Source organism: Barbus barbus (genome assembly GCF_936440315.1).
Source record: "Barbus barbus genome assembly, chromosome: 47".
Lineage (NCBI taxonomy): Eukaryota > Metazoa > Chordata > Actinopteri > Cypriniformes > Cyprinidae > Barbus > Barbus barbus.
The window spans coordinates 17,595,795-17,611,779 of NC_136725.1; the positions used below are offsets into that span (position 1 = coordinate 17,595,795).

Below are 15,985 nucleotides of genomic sequence, written 5' to 3' on the forward strand. Positions count from 1 at the left end.
TCACTCAAAACTGACGCAGCCATCACGTTTTCAGACCATTTCAAGTTTTATTTTGACATGACACAAAGCAGTGAGAAGCAGGAGAGTTGTTTACTCTATAATTAGTCAATAACGCCATAATTTTTTTCTTGCACAAAAACAAGAGGCGGGATTTATCGCAGGAACCAATCACATCCAATCATAATCGATCTTATCCAATTATAGCACAATGGTGGCATTGCCTCCTCTCACGTGACTTTCCCCCATTCGTTTCAATGTGCCTCCAGAAGAGTCACCGCACGCTTTAGGGTCTCCGTTTTAATTCTATGGACCGAAGGGAGGCAAGCCTCCGCTGTAACTTTATAAAAGCAGTGACTTTTATACTTTTGATGCCATATTAAGTAATATTTGTTATTTATGTTTGTAATAGATTATTTTCTCATCAAATAATATATACACACATACATACATATACACTGTGCTATATATATACACTGTGCTATATATATATATGACAAAATATATAATATAAAAAACTAAAAAAGCAATTAAAATTGTATGCACAATTTGTTTGCTATAATACACAAACATAAAATATAATAAATATTACATTTAATTGTATTACATTCTGTATAATTTAATTACATAATTTTACACTTACACTACACTTATTTGCAACCCTTGAGTGAAACCAAACTCGATTTTTATCAATAAATCAGCTATTGTTCCATTTATATCAGCGCTATTCTAAACTTAAGATAACGCTACATTTAAGCTTGATACCCTATGAATATTACAGGACTTTAGGTAAAGATTAGATAAGGGTTGATTTTCAATCTGACTGCAGTTCAGTTCAGGCCAGAACATTTGATCGCTAGGCTGGAATGGATCCTTGGTTAAAATAACGGGCATTTCTGCTTGAATAACTTTACTAAATAATGTCAGTATCCAGTTTGGTGTCACCAGACATTGAACGGACAAGCCAAAGAGAGGCAGAGAGACCTGACTAAGCCTCTTGCTGTGTTGTATACAGATTGGAATTGACCTACAACACGTCCTCCAGGGAATCTGAAACTCTGGCTTGAGTTTCTCTCGGTCTGATAGAGAGACATTCAGACAGCAGAGGAGAAAAGGCTTTTTGCTTCATTACAGACAGCCATGTTGTCCTTCGGTTCTGCTGTCTGCCTCAAATGAATACCGAACAAAATATTCATGGCCAGACGCTGACAGAAATGACCAGAGAAAGGCATCGGTATCATCAATGCAGATCCATAACTATGATCCACAGGTGAGGGAATCATAGGTTACAAAAAAAAAAAAAAAAAAAAAAAAAAAAAAAAAAAAAACTTTTCTAAGCTCAGCCTCCTCAGTTATAGTTGGCCACTTATTCGAGCAGTACACAACTTCCCATCAAAATGAATGAGGTATTTAGTAATATGTACTTATAAACTGCTAAAAATAACGATTACAAGTGATTACATTAGTGTAAATGACCACAAATGATTGGTCTGTAACATTTATAAGGCGGAGCTTATCAAGAGGTCAATTTTGCCTCCATTATCTTCATTGAGTCTTCATGTGGTTAGAATACAATGTCTTTCCCTGCAAAGGATGATGCTGTGGTTACCTTGGAGCTGTCGTCATGGGAGCGTTGGTACCGTTTCCAGCGGCAGCCGTAGATCCCGGTCAGGCAGGACAAACACAGCTGTCTCTCATACACCTGTAACGGTTGGTGTTTCACCATAGTCAGGCCACAGCTGATCTGCAGACATCCCACTCACACACTGCAGACCTGCAGAAGTGAGACACATCTGTGAGAAACAACATTATCCATAACTAAACACTCCGTCTTCAACTAAAAATTATACTGTCTGTGTTGATATTGCACTGAAAAACCGAGCAGAGGATTTAGCCGTTTAGCTTGGAGTCTGGGAAACTTGTCTTAAGAAAACATACCAGAGAAAATCCTACAGTGCCGGAGAATAAACAATGTGTCATGTAATAATTGCAGGAATCTTGAGGTCGACAGTAATGTGACAACCACACCAAGTGAAATACAAAGCAAAGTCTTTTCATAATCACACCATCATGGGTAATACAGGAAATGACATCAAACAACAGCTGAAAACAATGGCAACACCACTGACAGCATTTAACAAGACAATTAAATGAAGATTAAATACAAACAATTGTGCGCATGTGATATTTCGCCAATTTTTATATTTAGATTACCTTTGCCATAATCTAAGGCTCACTTAAAAGTTAACAAAAAAAAAAGAAAAGTTCATCAGGACAATATCGGAAGATTTTAGCATGGTGATGGATATGACAATGTTAATGTATTTGGTCTTGGTGGAATAGATCTGCTACACTGCTGTTGTTGGTTATTGCTGTAGGTGTACAGCAAAGCAAGTACAGGAAATTGCTACTGCCAATACAGTGCTGTGAGAATTTAAGACATACAGTACTGCTGCTGCACAAATAGCATATATAATAACCCATAGCAGATCTATACAGGTGGAGCTGGGTAAGGTGGAGGGTTTCAAAAGGAACTCTGAATGCTAACGAGCCATATAAGTGGAAAGCAGCAAGCTTATTAGCTTATGAACCAATCAGCTTGTGCCAAGTAGTTTATAGGGGTCATATGACGTTGCTAAAAAGAACATTGTGTATTTGGTGTAATGCAATGTGTTTGTGGTAAAAAAAACATTTTCCACATACTGTACATTGTTCCTCCTCTCTGCCCCGCCTTTCTGAAACGTGTCAATTTTTACAAAGCTCATCTTTCTGAAAAACGAGGTGTGCTCTGATTAGCTAACTATCTGTTGCGTTGTGATTGGCCAAATGCCTTAAGCGTGTGACAGAAATGCTACGCCCCTTACTATGTTGTGATGCCGTGTCCTGGCGAGATGAGACTAAAACAATAAAACCCACTATAATCAAGGCATTTGTTGCATTCAGTGAGGACATAATTAAATACTCATACTGTCTTTTTACGCGTTGCTCGGCGCCGTGTAAGCATAACACCATGACTGCATTTGTGATCATAGAAACGGAAACAAGCACTACTCTACCCTGCTCAAAACTTGCGTTTGAATAGGCAGTAGCAAATTCTTGAAATATCGAAAGGTACTTAGAGGCTGTCAGTCAGAAGTACCAGACTGTCCTTGAGACAGCATTGTAGGCTACTCTCCCAGGTTCAGGAAACGGTCCTCCGTAAAATGTGCTGCACACACTTGAATATTTGCATTGTACTGTTCTGGAACAGTGTTGCAAATATAACGGATTTCTAATTGTGTACTCATTTGGAACACCAAACAAAGCTCTTTCACCTTCACAACGAAACACAGCATCTCCATGGCAACAACAATACTACATCGAGAATGAAAGTCACGCCTTCTTTCATTGCGTATAAGTTTTGGCAGTGTTATGCAAATCTTCCCACACCGTGACGTAGACGTGTGGGGGCGTGTTTGAATGAGCGGTTTTAGGAAGCCGTGGCAGAGTCTTAAATTTTATAAAGAATATCACTTTGGGTTTGAGACTTTAATCTTTGCAATTTACAGATCTTATACATGCACAAACAGCTTGTAATACTCCAAAGACAAAGGAAAACATGGAATTGCATCACATGACCCCTTTAATGCTGTGAATATCATCAGTTTGCATTGACGACCAATCAGCCTGCGCCATCTAGAATTTCATGACAGAACTTGACATTAACATTTGTCCACCATTTATCAGTTATTGATCATTAAATAAAAATAATTATAAGCTTACTGGTATCAAGCAACGTTTAAATAATGGTGCATTCTTACTGGAAAAATTACCAGAGTTGTATGGAGACTTTATTTTTCTGTTCATCCAAAAGTAGTAAGTACTGATTATTTTGAACCTACATATAACTTCAAAATAAAGAATATGCAGTTATGCCACCAACCCGGCCAATCAGATAAGATTTAACTGGATCACTGACTGTTCTTGCCAGTTTTGTGTGTAATTTGCATCTGACAGTCAGTGGATGGTCAGCGAACGGCCCATCTGAGGTTGAGAGCAGGTCCTACAGGACTCTGTGTGACAGCAGCTCTTTGATTGTGAGCTGTGAGACACACAGAATTCTAGATTTTACAGAATCAGATATTCAGATGCGCCCCGACAGAGGCAAAGTGGCCCTCCGTGTCAGTCTGCAGTCACCATATTCCCTAAATTCTGTTCAGCAGACTGTCAATCACAAACCTTTGCTGCTTGAGGAACAATTTGGAGACAAGTTTGAAGTTTCTTTAACTACATACATGACTTAACTTCTAAACATGTCCAGTGATCTAAAAGTGCTCGTGACTGTCAAAATGACTGAGATGGCCAATCAAATCAAACAATTTTGGTTGATACTGTTTACATGGATTCACGTACAGTAGGACACTTCGGTTTTAGCAGAAAAAGATCGCAAAGGAAGATGCAAGTAGCCAAATAATACCTGACAACTGTTTTACAATAGAAATGCTGAAAGACTGACAATAATATCCAGTCATGAAAATTTCAGTCAAATGTCACGCTTTTAATTCAAAACCATAGACTGACATTTACATGATTCATGTAACTAACAACAAAATGTGACGAGAAAAAACATTAACAAAGCCATTTTTGGCTATTAGGCATACATTAAGAGTGAACGTATAAGTTTAAATGTGTGTAATTTAAAATAAAAAAAATATTTTCAAACAATTCTAATTAATTGCTTTGCATTTTTAATCCGAAATCCTTTTGGAATGATAACCGATTTCCCTCAAATGTATAATAAACAAACCCATAAGTCAGCCACTGACCCAGCATCACCACACCAGATGCTCCAATGAAAAAACAACAGATTTCAATGACAGTAATTAAAGAGGGCTATCAAGACACAGCCAGCACAGATTTGATCTTTGTCCACCAAAAGCACCCGCTCAGACAGATTAGCATATCATTAGCATCAAAAACCCAACTCTCATACACAAACAAGCTACTACGAGTCTTCATTAGTAATTTCCTCAAAACTCCTGCTTCATATTCCACAATAATTGTATTCCTTTGACTCATTCAGAACAGACATTAACATATGATCCCTCGCAAGCCATCCTATAACCGCAGTTCTTCAAGTCACGATGGATGTGTTCCAAATCGGTATGAAAATGCTAAAATGAATGCGTGAGAATATGAAAGCATCTGGGTTTCTCTTTTCCACACTTCCTGCTGCGTGATCAAGACTGGTCTAACCCCTTTAGTACTGGTGATTAGATAGTGTATTTTGTTGGGTTTTGCGTACAGCACTTAGACAATGTTCACAGGTCTGCAACGCACAGATTAAATAATTCACATGCATCCTGTGAACACCTACAAAAAGACAATATTGCTTCAAACAAAAGAAGTCATTATCTCCTTTAGGCATGTCTTCCTGTTGAAAACGGCCCTGTCTGAGTGAGTTAACACTGTGGTGTGACCGTTTGTCTGGGACAGAGCACACCCACACACACAGACCTGATGCCATACATCACATCCATTGCCCTATTAGTGAAGTGACAGTTCAGACAAAAATGACAATTCTGTCATCATTTACTCACCTTCATGTTCTTCCAAACCTGTAAAACTCTGTTGAACACAAAAGGAGATATTTTGAGATATTTTGTTGGGGCACCAACAACAAACAGATCCCACTGTGCTTACATTGTACAATGACATTTGTCATAATTTTTTTAAGTTTATCTGCATAAACTTCACATAAATTCGTATGGTCTACAGCACGGGTGCCCAACCCTGTTCCTGGCAATCGACTGTCCTGCAAAGTTTAGCTCCAACTCTAATCAAACACACCTGCCTTTAATTTTCGCGCGATCCTGAAGACCTTAATTAGTTGCTTCAGGTGTGTTTGATTAGAGTTGGAGCTAAACTTTGCAGGACAGTCAATCGCCAGGAGCAGGATTGGGCACCCCTGGTCTACAGCATTGGTCTCAAACTCAATTCCTGGAGCGCCACAGCTCTGCACAGTTTAGCTCCAAATCACGCCTGCTTGGAAGTTTCTACTGACCCTGAAGAGCTTGATTAGCTGGATCAGGTGTGTTTGATTAGGGTTGGAGCTAAACTGTGCAGAGCTGTGGCCCTCCAGGAATTGAGTTTGAGACCAGTGGTCTACAGTGTTATTCCCAGCTGCAAAGTAACTGTGCTAAAGTTCATTCCCAGCTGCAATGGGGTATTGAGAGGAAGCTTTACACCTGGGGAGTTCAGTGTAAATACAGGACACATACTACTGTTCGAGTTTAGGGTCTGTAAGATTTATTTATTATGAGATTATAACTTATTTAACAAAAGTGGCAATAAAGACATTTCTAATGTTACAAAATATTTCTATTTTAAATATACACTCTTCTTTTGAACTTTCTATTCATCAGCTGTATCATGGTTTCTACAAAAATATGAAGCATAACAATAATAATGATAAATGTTTCTTGAGCAAATCAGAACATTACAATGATTTCTGAAGGATCATGTGACACTGAAGACTGGAGTAATGATGCTGAAAATTCAGCTTAGTATCACAGGAATAGATAACACTTTAAAATGTGTTAACATAGAAAACAATTATTTTAAGTAGTAATAATATTATTGTTTTCTATGTTACTGTTTATACAATAATTGTTTTCTATAATAGTTTTTTTGTTTCTGATCATATGAATTCAAAAATTCTAAAAACTTTAGAAGAAATGTAAAAGTGTACGTGATTTTTTATTACTAAATTACATACTCAAACTTACCTTCGATGCTATTATGTCTTCCTACGACACTCTGAGAAGCAGCTACATGACATGAGCACCTCAATATTAATACACATTATTCATAAATCTGTGTAAACTATCTCTCAATGTTCACAGTGGCAGACAGACAATTGGGCAGAAAAGTGGTAGTGTATAGTGTGTGTGTGTGTGTGGGGCTTCATGCTCCAGCTTGTTTCCATGACACTGAGCTTTAAAGACTTACAAAAGCCTGAACTCTCTGACATCAGGAGAGTAAATTGAGTCTGCTGCTTAGAGCCTTATTCCTGCCAGCTGTAACTGCAGACCTTCTTGCTCTTCCACGGCTGCTGGACTTTCCCAACAGGTACGATTGCCAGAAACCGGAAGCTACATATTGTCTGCTTAATTTCCTGTCTCACTCCAGACTATCTCCTCAAGTGCTCAGAGGGCCAAACGCAATGGACTTTTTCAGCAGCCTTGGGTCTAGAAGAGTTTTTGATCCCCCGTTCATTTTCTACGTGCATCTTTAAATCAGATTTATAAGCCCAGAATCAAACCAACTTGCTCAGAGATTAACCATACAATTACAAACTTTGATTTGAAATCTGAACTATGAACAGCGCTAGAAGCATTGCAAAATTCATGATTATGTAAAAAAGAAAATATAAAAGTACTGACTTATGGTCACTGACTAAAGTAGAAAATACATTATTTTGTAAGTGTATAAAATATAACATTTGAAATGTACTGTAAAAATGCATCAATTAAACATTTTTCAGTTTTAAAATTTATTACTAAATATTCAAATATGTTGTTGTTTAATGCAAGTTGTTTGAGAGTATACAGAGACTGACTTGCTTATGTCATTTGCATTGCTTCATGCAAGTGGGAGGAAGCTGCGGAGCTCTTTTGGCGCAGTTCTTATTTCCATGGTAACAGCGATTTCTCTAATTAGCGGACCCAAAAGGAATCACTTCTCAAGATTATGAATAATGTAGTTTTTCCCAAGGGGAATATTAAACAACTTGAAATCAAGCTGCCACGTCTAAGAGACCAATACACTTATTTACCAGTTTCTGTGCTCATGATGGAAGGTTTGTCTTGAAAGGTTTTGACATTATCATTAAAATTGGATTTGTAGTTCTGAAAGCCTACTGTTGCACTTCACACCCAAGACTGCAAACGATATCACAAGAAATTATTCATCATCATCTACACCACCATTCAAAATTTTGGGGTCAAGATTAACTTTTTTTTTAAATGAAATTAATGATTGCATTCATTTCAAGTGTGTCAGTAAAGACATTTCTATTTCAAATAAATGCTGTAATTTAAAATTTCTATTAATCAATGAATCATGAAAACAATGTTTCACAGTTTGGACAAAAATAAACGTTCCTTGAGCAGCAACAGAGGATATTAGATGGATTTCTGAAGGATCAGGTGACACTGAATATTGAAGCTTTGCATCACAGAAATAAATTTCATCTTAAAATATATTAAATTAGAAAACATTTATTTTAAATTGTAATAATATTTCACTCTTTTTACTGTATTTTTGATCAAATAAATTCAGCCTTGGTGAGCATAAGAGACTTTCTTCAAAACAATTTAAAACTATTACAGACCCCAACTTTTGAACAATAGTGCACAAAACTGCAACACTTTCTATTTAGCAATTTGGATGCCTAACATCTGACTGAAACATCCAAACTTGAAATAACACTACTTTCAGACAATTCAGAGCAGCATGTGCACAAACATACTCATTGTTCGTTCCTGATGGGATTTTACAGAGAACTAATGGCTAGTGTCCAGTTCAGAAGCCTTGCCAAATGAGTTGGGGAACAGGGGGTCAGCGTCTAACGGGAAAACAAGTGATCTCTACTAGTGATCACTTCAGAACACAAGGATTGACTGGATTTATACGGCAGAAACATGACAAACCATTGTACACTGTAGAAAATAATTTAAAAATATATAATAATATTTATAATGTTTCGAAATATAAAAATATATAATCTCTTAATATAAAAATAATTTAAAATATTTGAGCAAAAAAAAAAAAAGATAAATGATGACTACATAGCAAATCATAAAAAAAAAAAAAAAAAAATTAAAAGAGCAACAGGAACATTCTGCAAAATATCTCCTTTGCTTTTGCCAGAAGTCATATGCATGATTGAAAAAAACATAATAAAGGTGAGCTAATGATGCTAAAATGACAACAATATGAAAACATAGCTTTGGAAAACATACTGTATTTTCACATCCCATCACAAACAGTTCATTTCTTCAACGTTCCTTACTCAGATTTCGGGTCCAGAAACTCTCATTAACTCCAGAATGACATTAACAAAAAAAAAAAAAAAATGAACGCTGTTTCTATTCAAGGACTCATGCATGATTCAAAAGTCTGAAAATAGAGAGACATTTAGTCATTGTACAGCTTCTGATTAGGCAGTGCAGAACAGATGTGACATATTGAGGAATGAGCAAAACGACTTTGGGAAGTTTCTGTGGGAAATCATCCAATAGGTTTGATGGATCCACCACAGAGAGGAAGGTTTACTTTCCCAGGGATGAAACAAGCCCTTTGTGTTCCCACTCCTCTGGTGGGCCCTCTGTGGATTTTTCTGAGATAATGCGAGCAAAGACAACCTCGTTTATCTCTCTTCGTATACTGCTTTTTTTTTGCACATTCTCACAGGCCCTGAGAAACAACAATCTCATAGTTTAGATGTTAAACACTGCTTGTTGTGGAGAGCTCACAATGATGGTACCTGACGTAGATGTCATAGCACGAGCGAAATACGATACGCAGACCATGTTTGTGCCTCAGCATTACTGCTGACACCAGAATAAAGGTGAATTCTCTCAGAATCTCTCAGGAGACCTGAAATGGCTTGTTATGAACAAGTCTACAAGCAGAACTTTGGTCTAGAGAAGATGAAAGACATCAACATCCAACACTCTCCGTCTGCTAGTTCCCGTCTTTTGCAAAACACTTCCATTTTGCCCTGCTGTTAGTCTTTTCTCTCTCAGACGTTTCCTGAGGAGCGGTCTGCACCACTTCCCACAACATTCAGCCCAAAACTTTTGAAGCTTAAGAGAAATGCTCTGCTCTCATGAGATTCTGGCAGCACCGTAAATAACTGTCAACCCATAAGCCACTAAGAATATGAGGTGTATGAGACCCAAAATTTAAGCCCTAAATCCATCTCTCTTTAACTCAAAGGAATGCCTATATGTGAAGATACAGATGCTGATGGTGGAGACCTGGGCTGGTTGTCACTAGGACTATATGTTAAAATCTGTCAAAATCTAAAGTCATAAAAGACTGTTTTCTTTAGCAGTGATTTTTTTTGAATGATATTGTAAAACAGCCAATTCAAATTGCTTAATTATAATAATTTTGGTCAATTTTTCCCACCTAAAATATCAATATTAATATAGTTTTTTGCTGGGAAAAAATGTTTACATCGTAAAACTACATACATTCAAACAAGAGTTAACACTGTATAGTCAAGACCAGGGAAGGACAAGTATTGTTCATAAATGCAGGTCTAGGCACTTGGGGCAATATGTCACGTATTTAGAAATCAGAAATGTTTTTTTTATTTGTTTATTAATTTAGCCATTTTATTTTCTTCCAATTCCCTGCATAGTAGACTAATATTAAAACATAAAATATATTAACAAATTAGAAATGTACTAATGTGTTTAATAAATGTTTTACTTCTTAAATTTTGCTGACAGATTTAGAATAGGCATATTCCATTGTGACAACCCCATAGAGTGAAAACATGCCCCACTTTAGAGAAAAGCTGTCAACTTACCCCCATCTCTGCTATAGCCTATAGCCTACTGTAAACAGATCATATATATTGAGTATTTATAACTTATAGAGAAGAGTAATTGGTATAACAGTTATGTACAGCGATGTGTATGAATATATAATTCAAACTCATGAAAGTGGCATGGTACTGCCATCTAATATTGTACAGTCATAGTACTTTTGCAAGGGAACCTAGTTCTATGAAGATTAAACAAAAAGTTTTAGATAAACTAAACGTGGCTTCGTTTACTTAGTGCATATATGCTGCAATAAAAACATAATACATGAATGCAAATGACTAACTCTAAACGTACCACACATGCATGTGATGTAAACATGCTTAAGTACAGGCTTCTCATCCAGACTCACCTTCTCGTCGGCAAGGTGATCAGCGCAGGTACGCGAGATCTTTTCCTCCAGTATTCTCCTTTTAAACTTGCGTTGTAGTTTGCCTTTTACTTTCTTTAGATGTTAAACAGACATTCAGCACTCTCGATTTATCAAGGTATACGATATTATTAGATTTGCACTACAAACTAAGTTTCGTCAGCGCGCGGTGTTTCAAATTCAGTCTGCCTGGCACGCTCACCAACGAGAGGGTTTATATGAATTATTTCAATGTAACGTGTTTCCACCTTATGTTTGGAGGATTACGATTCACCGAAGACATTCAGTGAATAAATCCATCTGATCCGAAATCTCCGTGGGAGGAGCTGCGCGCCTCCTTCTCCTCTTCCTCCTCCTCCTCTTGATCAAGCGTCATCAGCGCGCTCCCAGTAATTAACGACCCACAGTGATTAGTGTAACCTGCATTTAACTTCATAAACGTGATATAAGTTTAAATTTCGATTAAGTACTAGTTTAAAATGAAGTTCAAATTAATTGAATTGAATTAATTAAATTGAATTTGTTCAGTAAAGTGATTCATTTGTGGTCCTACCCTGCGACCCAAATTATGCGCATACTATCTGCCCTAAATAGTATTGAAAATGGCTAATATCACATAGAAATTAGGATGGATAGCGTGCAAATTGGAACACAGGCCTAGCTTTTCCAGGAAGATTTGTTCACTTTAAAATATCGGTTTAAGTCTACTTTTAGTTTACAAACGATTACGGTTGCTTTTCTGTTGCTTACTGGTTTGAATGATAATAATTGGCAAACTTCTAAAAACTAGATATAATGGTTGCTTATCCAGACCGCAGGCAGAGAGCTAGAGCAGATTCCAGGATGCTGGTGAGAGATTAACCTCTGGCCCGACCCAAGCTTGCATCACATCCTAATCTTTAACAACCTACTGGTGGACTGAGGCTGTCCTTCAGCAAGCATGACTTAGAGTTTTAGACACACTAGCCAGGCACAGCTGTACGGGTGTATTTGTGTATTTGGATGATTGTTCTGCTCAACAGCTCCAGTCTTCTAGAACATATGCAAATCCACTTTTAAGGACTTGAATGGACAGGGACATTCATTCAGGAACAATGATTGTTGTCTAAGAAAAAAATAAAAGTTTTAAATTATAATTAATAATCACAAAATAATGTATTAATTATATGATAGAATATTATAATAATATAGGCCTAATAATTTTACACGAAGAGCATTCTGTCATTCCCCCAGTTCTTACTGTGTATATATTTTTTAATAAACAGTAATAATAGCAAGGACCAATTATAGAATAGAACGATATTTATTATAATCATTACATATTTGAATTCCATCATGTTACTTTTATTTATCAAAATTTATTTAGCCTATTTGTTCCGAACTTTTCATTGAGAATATTATGCTTGTTATTTACGAAGAGCTAACAGGTCATGTTTTATATATTATAAACTGTAATAATAGAATATAATAGATTCTAATAATTATAAGCTACAATTTTTTTCAAAAATAAATAATCATTTGTTAATTACAATCCTTTTATTATGAAATATCTATGTAGGGAAGCGCATGTGAATCTAGCAGCACCATGTGGATACATTTGTAGTTGCAGGAACATGCAGTCTCTCTCTCTCTCTCTCTCTCTCTCTCTCTCTCTCTCTCTCACACACACACACAGCAAAAAAAAAAAAAAAAAAAGTCTAAGCTGCCATTTTCATACTTGTCCACAAGAAGACGCCCTCATATATTTCTGATGCTTTTAAAACTACCCCAATATATATATATATATATATATATCTCACGTGCAATATTAAAAGATTGTGGCATGTTCACAAAGTAAGTATTTTTCTTGATGGGGTCTTTATTACAGAGATGATTAAATGTGTTATAGAAAACGTTGTTTCTTTTAGCTTAAACTGCACATTTACAAGATGCTATGGTGTTACAGTCACAAGAGAGTTAGTCTCTAACGACTGCTTACACTCATTTAGAATAGTTGGAATATACTCTAACAACAATCAAGCAGTAGAAGACTCACAGTTTAAGTTTACCGTTTAGACACACACCAGACACCACCACCATAGCATAGCGATAATATCTGCTCTGCCCCCAAAAGCACAAAGAGCAGATAACAGTTCAAACACGTTGAGAGCCAAATTCCTTTGCCTTCTGTCACGGAAGTGTTAACAAAAGCTGGGTAGGTTTCCACCGATCTGAACCTCTGATACATTAGTCATAGAGAAGACTATAGACATTCAATCATAAGTGAAATCCCACCCAGCCAACAGAAACTCAACCGCAATGCCAGATCAGGATAACATTTACACAATAAAGACTGGTTTTGATTAAAATATAGAACTTTGACAGGCCTGCCCCTAGTTATAGGTTATTTAAGGAATTGTGAATGTAAACAGGATGACAGGAAGAACATCCTGTCATTTCCCTAGTGCTCATTTTGTATATACAGTACATATGAATTCTGCATTATTGTTATATATAGACATATACTACCGTTCAAACGTTTGAAGTCAGTACGTTTTTTTTTGTTTTTTTTAAAGAAATCAATAATTTTATTCATCAAGGAGTCATTAACGGATCATTTAATGTAAAACATTTTAAAATAAGATAAAACAATATAATATAATGATTTTATATATTTATAGCCTAATAATCTTTAGTTTCTAATAAGTTCTTTTAAACTTTATCATAAAAAAGAATCCCAAAAAAGTTCAGGTTTCCACAAAAATGTTAAGCAGCACAAATGTTTTCAGCATTGCTAATTATAAGAGTTCAATACTTATACACATAAAATACCCTAAGTTTGAGCAGTAAATAATAGATAACGTAAGTAACTTCTTTCCAGAGAAGATAAGCGAATAAAAGGGCAAAAATGTGGTTGTTTCAGGATCTACAGCAATGAAATAACTCTCTCGATTTCCCTTTTTGTTCACGGCAGTTAATCAGTGGATGTCAGTCTAGGTTAAACCTCAAGCTATGTGGATCTAACAACATGACAAAACACATTAAGCAGCAAATCAGAAGAGAAACCCTGACAACTGAAGCGAGCAGCATTCTTTCAACATTCTGATGCCTGAGGAATGCCAGCGCCATCAGATGCGTTTTCACTGATCTTTACAAAGTGGGCTGGAGGCATATACTTTGAAATCTGTGCTGTTAATGGTTTGTTTCTTTGAACAGTGTCATGTTAGATGTTACGGAGAAGCAGCCTGTTCGGCCCACATGCAGCTAATGAGATCTGCTTCATCACATCTTAATGTTAGAAACTAGATATGCAATCAAATGTCGAAAAACGATTTTAATACACAAAATTTTATCTATTTTTATTTCTCCTTAGATAATTAATAAATACATTTTGTAATACTGTACCTCACTATATTTTGTGAGGTTTAAGCTTAAAACAAATGAAAAAAGATAGTGCTGTTAGAAAAATGTTTATTTGTAGACTTGTAATTAGCTGAAGCAATGGTTTAAAGTTAAAAACATCTTATTAATGGATTAATCGTATTTGTTTCTTACAAATATGCCCCTTTTCACTTCTCAAGATGGTAATTGATGGACTGGAGTGGTGTGAATTACTTGTGGATTATTGTAATGTTTTTATTAGCTGTTTGAACTCTTATTCTGACGGCACCCATTCACTGCAGAGGGCCCATTGGTGAGCAAGCCAAGTAACACTAAATTTCTGTAAACATTAAGAAATGTTTTTGCAGCACTGAGAGACGGATAATTATAATGAAACATTACTGATATCCCTCCAAGTCTCCTGAGCTTTAAAAGAGCAACTTGTAACTCTAGGCAATACAATGTTCCTCTGGGATTCTTTATGCATTCCAGTGCTTCATGTTTGTACAACAGGACTCCTATATAAAGAAGAGAGATACATAGCATATTAGTTTACTGCATAAAATCTGTCTAATGTTGTTTTTAAAAAAAAAATTATGAGGACATAGAAATCATAATGCATGCTTTATGCCCAACCAGACAGATAAAACCTCTGTTTTGTCTGCTGTCCGCTTGCAGGCCAAGACACGACCCACTAAAACGTGGCACACAGAAGAGAGAGGGAGGAGAGGGAGGAGAGATAGATGGGTGGGGGTGGAAGTAGAACAATGTCTTAACTTATTTTTTCGTTACTTTTATAATATACTTTGCATTTTCTGAACAAATTATGAAAATAATAATAATAAAATGTAACTTAAATAAATCAAGTATTAATACCAGGTTTTACACTAAATTAGTTTACTTCTTACTGGGATATTTTTCAATTTGATTTTATGTTAATCAGTAAATCTGCTGTCCATATTTCTGAATTACATCCACCTTTTTCCTTGCATGAAAAAGCACTTTAGTTTAGCCATTGTGTGAGTGTGCGAGCAGGAAAGGGGTCAGTTCCTGCTGCCTTTAGGACCTTGAGGAGAGAGTCCAGTTCCCACAGTAACTAGATCTGGGGGAGGTCTCACAGAAAAACTGAACCATTATAATACTCCTTTCCCTACTTCCAGAAGTTTCTTTTCCAGACTATAAAGTCTGCATGAAGGATTTGGTGTCAGGGGAAAGCCAACAGATCCGAGAGGGTGTACAAGTTTTTGGGAGCTCTGAGAGGTGAGTAACAGATACCGTTACAGCTGTGAAAACAAACTTTGCGTTCAAGCTTCATCAGCAGCATGAAAAATGCAAAAAAATGCGTGGCATTCCATAACAGAATCCTTCTTTTTAAATTCTGAAATGTAAAACAAAAGCTTGTATAAGACTTTGTAACTAATGTTTTACTCAAAGGTGAAAAGATGCTTATAAGCAGCAAAGTGCTTTGATTTATGTGTTTGTGTGATGATTCGAAAGGTTTTTGGCAGACACCACAGTTCCAAATGTTCTCCATTGCTCCTTCAGGCTCTGACATGTAGGCATAATTAAAGGCCATTCACTGAGAGGGTGCGGGGTATGGTGCATTTTGCATGTCCGAAGGCAACATTTTGGGCTGGTAGAGGGGTGGGGGAATTTG

At 36.4% G+C, this 15,985-nt stretch overlaps 1 protein-coding gene across 1 annotated transcript in view; it reads right to left on the reverse strand.

Moving 5' to 3' along the window:
• Positions 1-11,731, reverse strand: part of LOC306865382 (glycerophosphodiester phosphodiesterase domain-containing protein 5-like) — a 24,436-nt gene extending 12,705 nt beyond the window's left edge. Inside the window, exons 1-2 of the mRNA XM_079409946.1 lie at positions 10,951-11,731; positions 1,607-1,771 (exon numbers count right to left, since the gene is read on the reverse strand). Coding sequence (XP_079266072.1) covers positions 1,607-1,723 — 117 coding nt within the window. The 5' untranslated portion in view covers positions 1,724-1,771; positions 10,951-11,731. The remainder of the gene's footprint in view (positions 1-1,606; positions 1,772-10,950) is intronic.
• Positions 11,732-15,985: the final 4,254 nt, after the last annotated feature.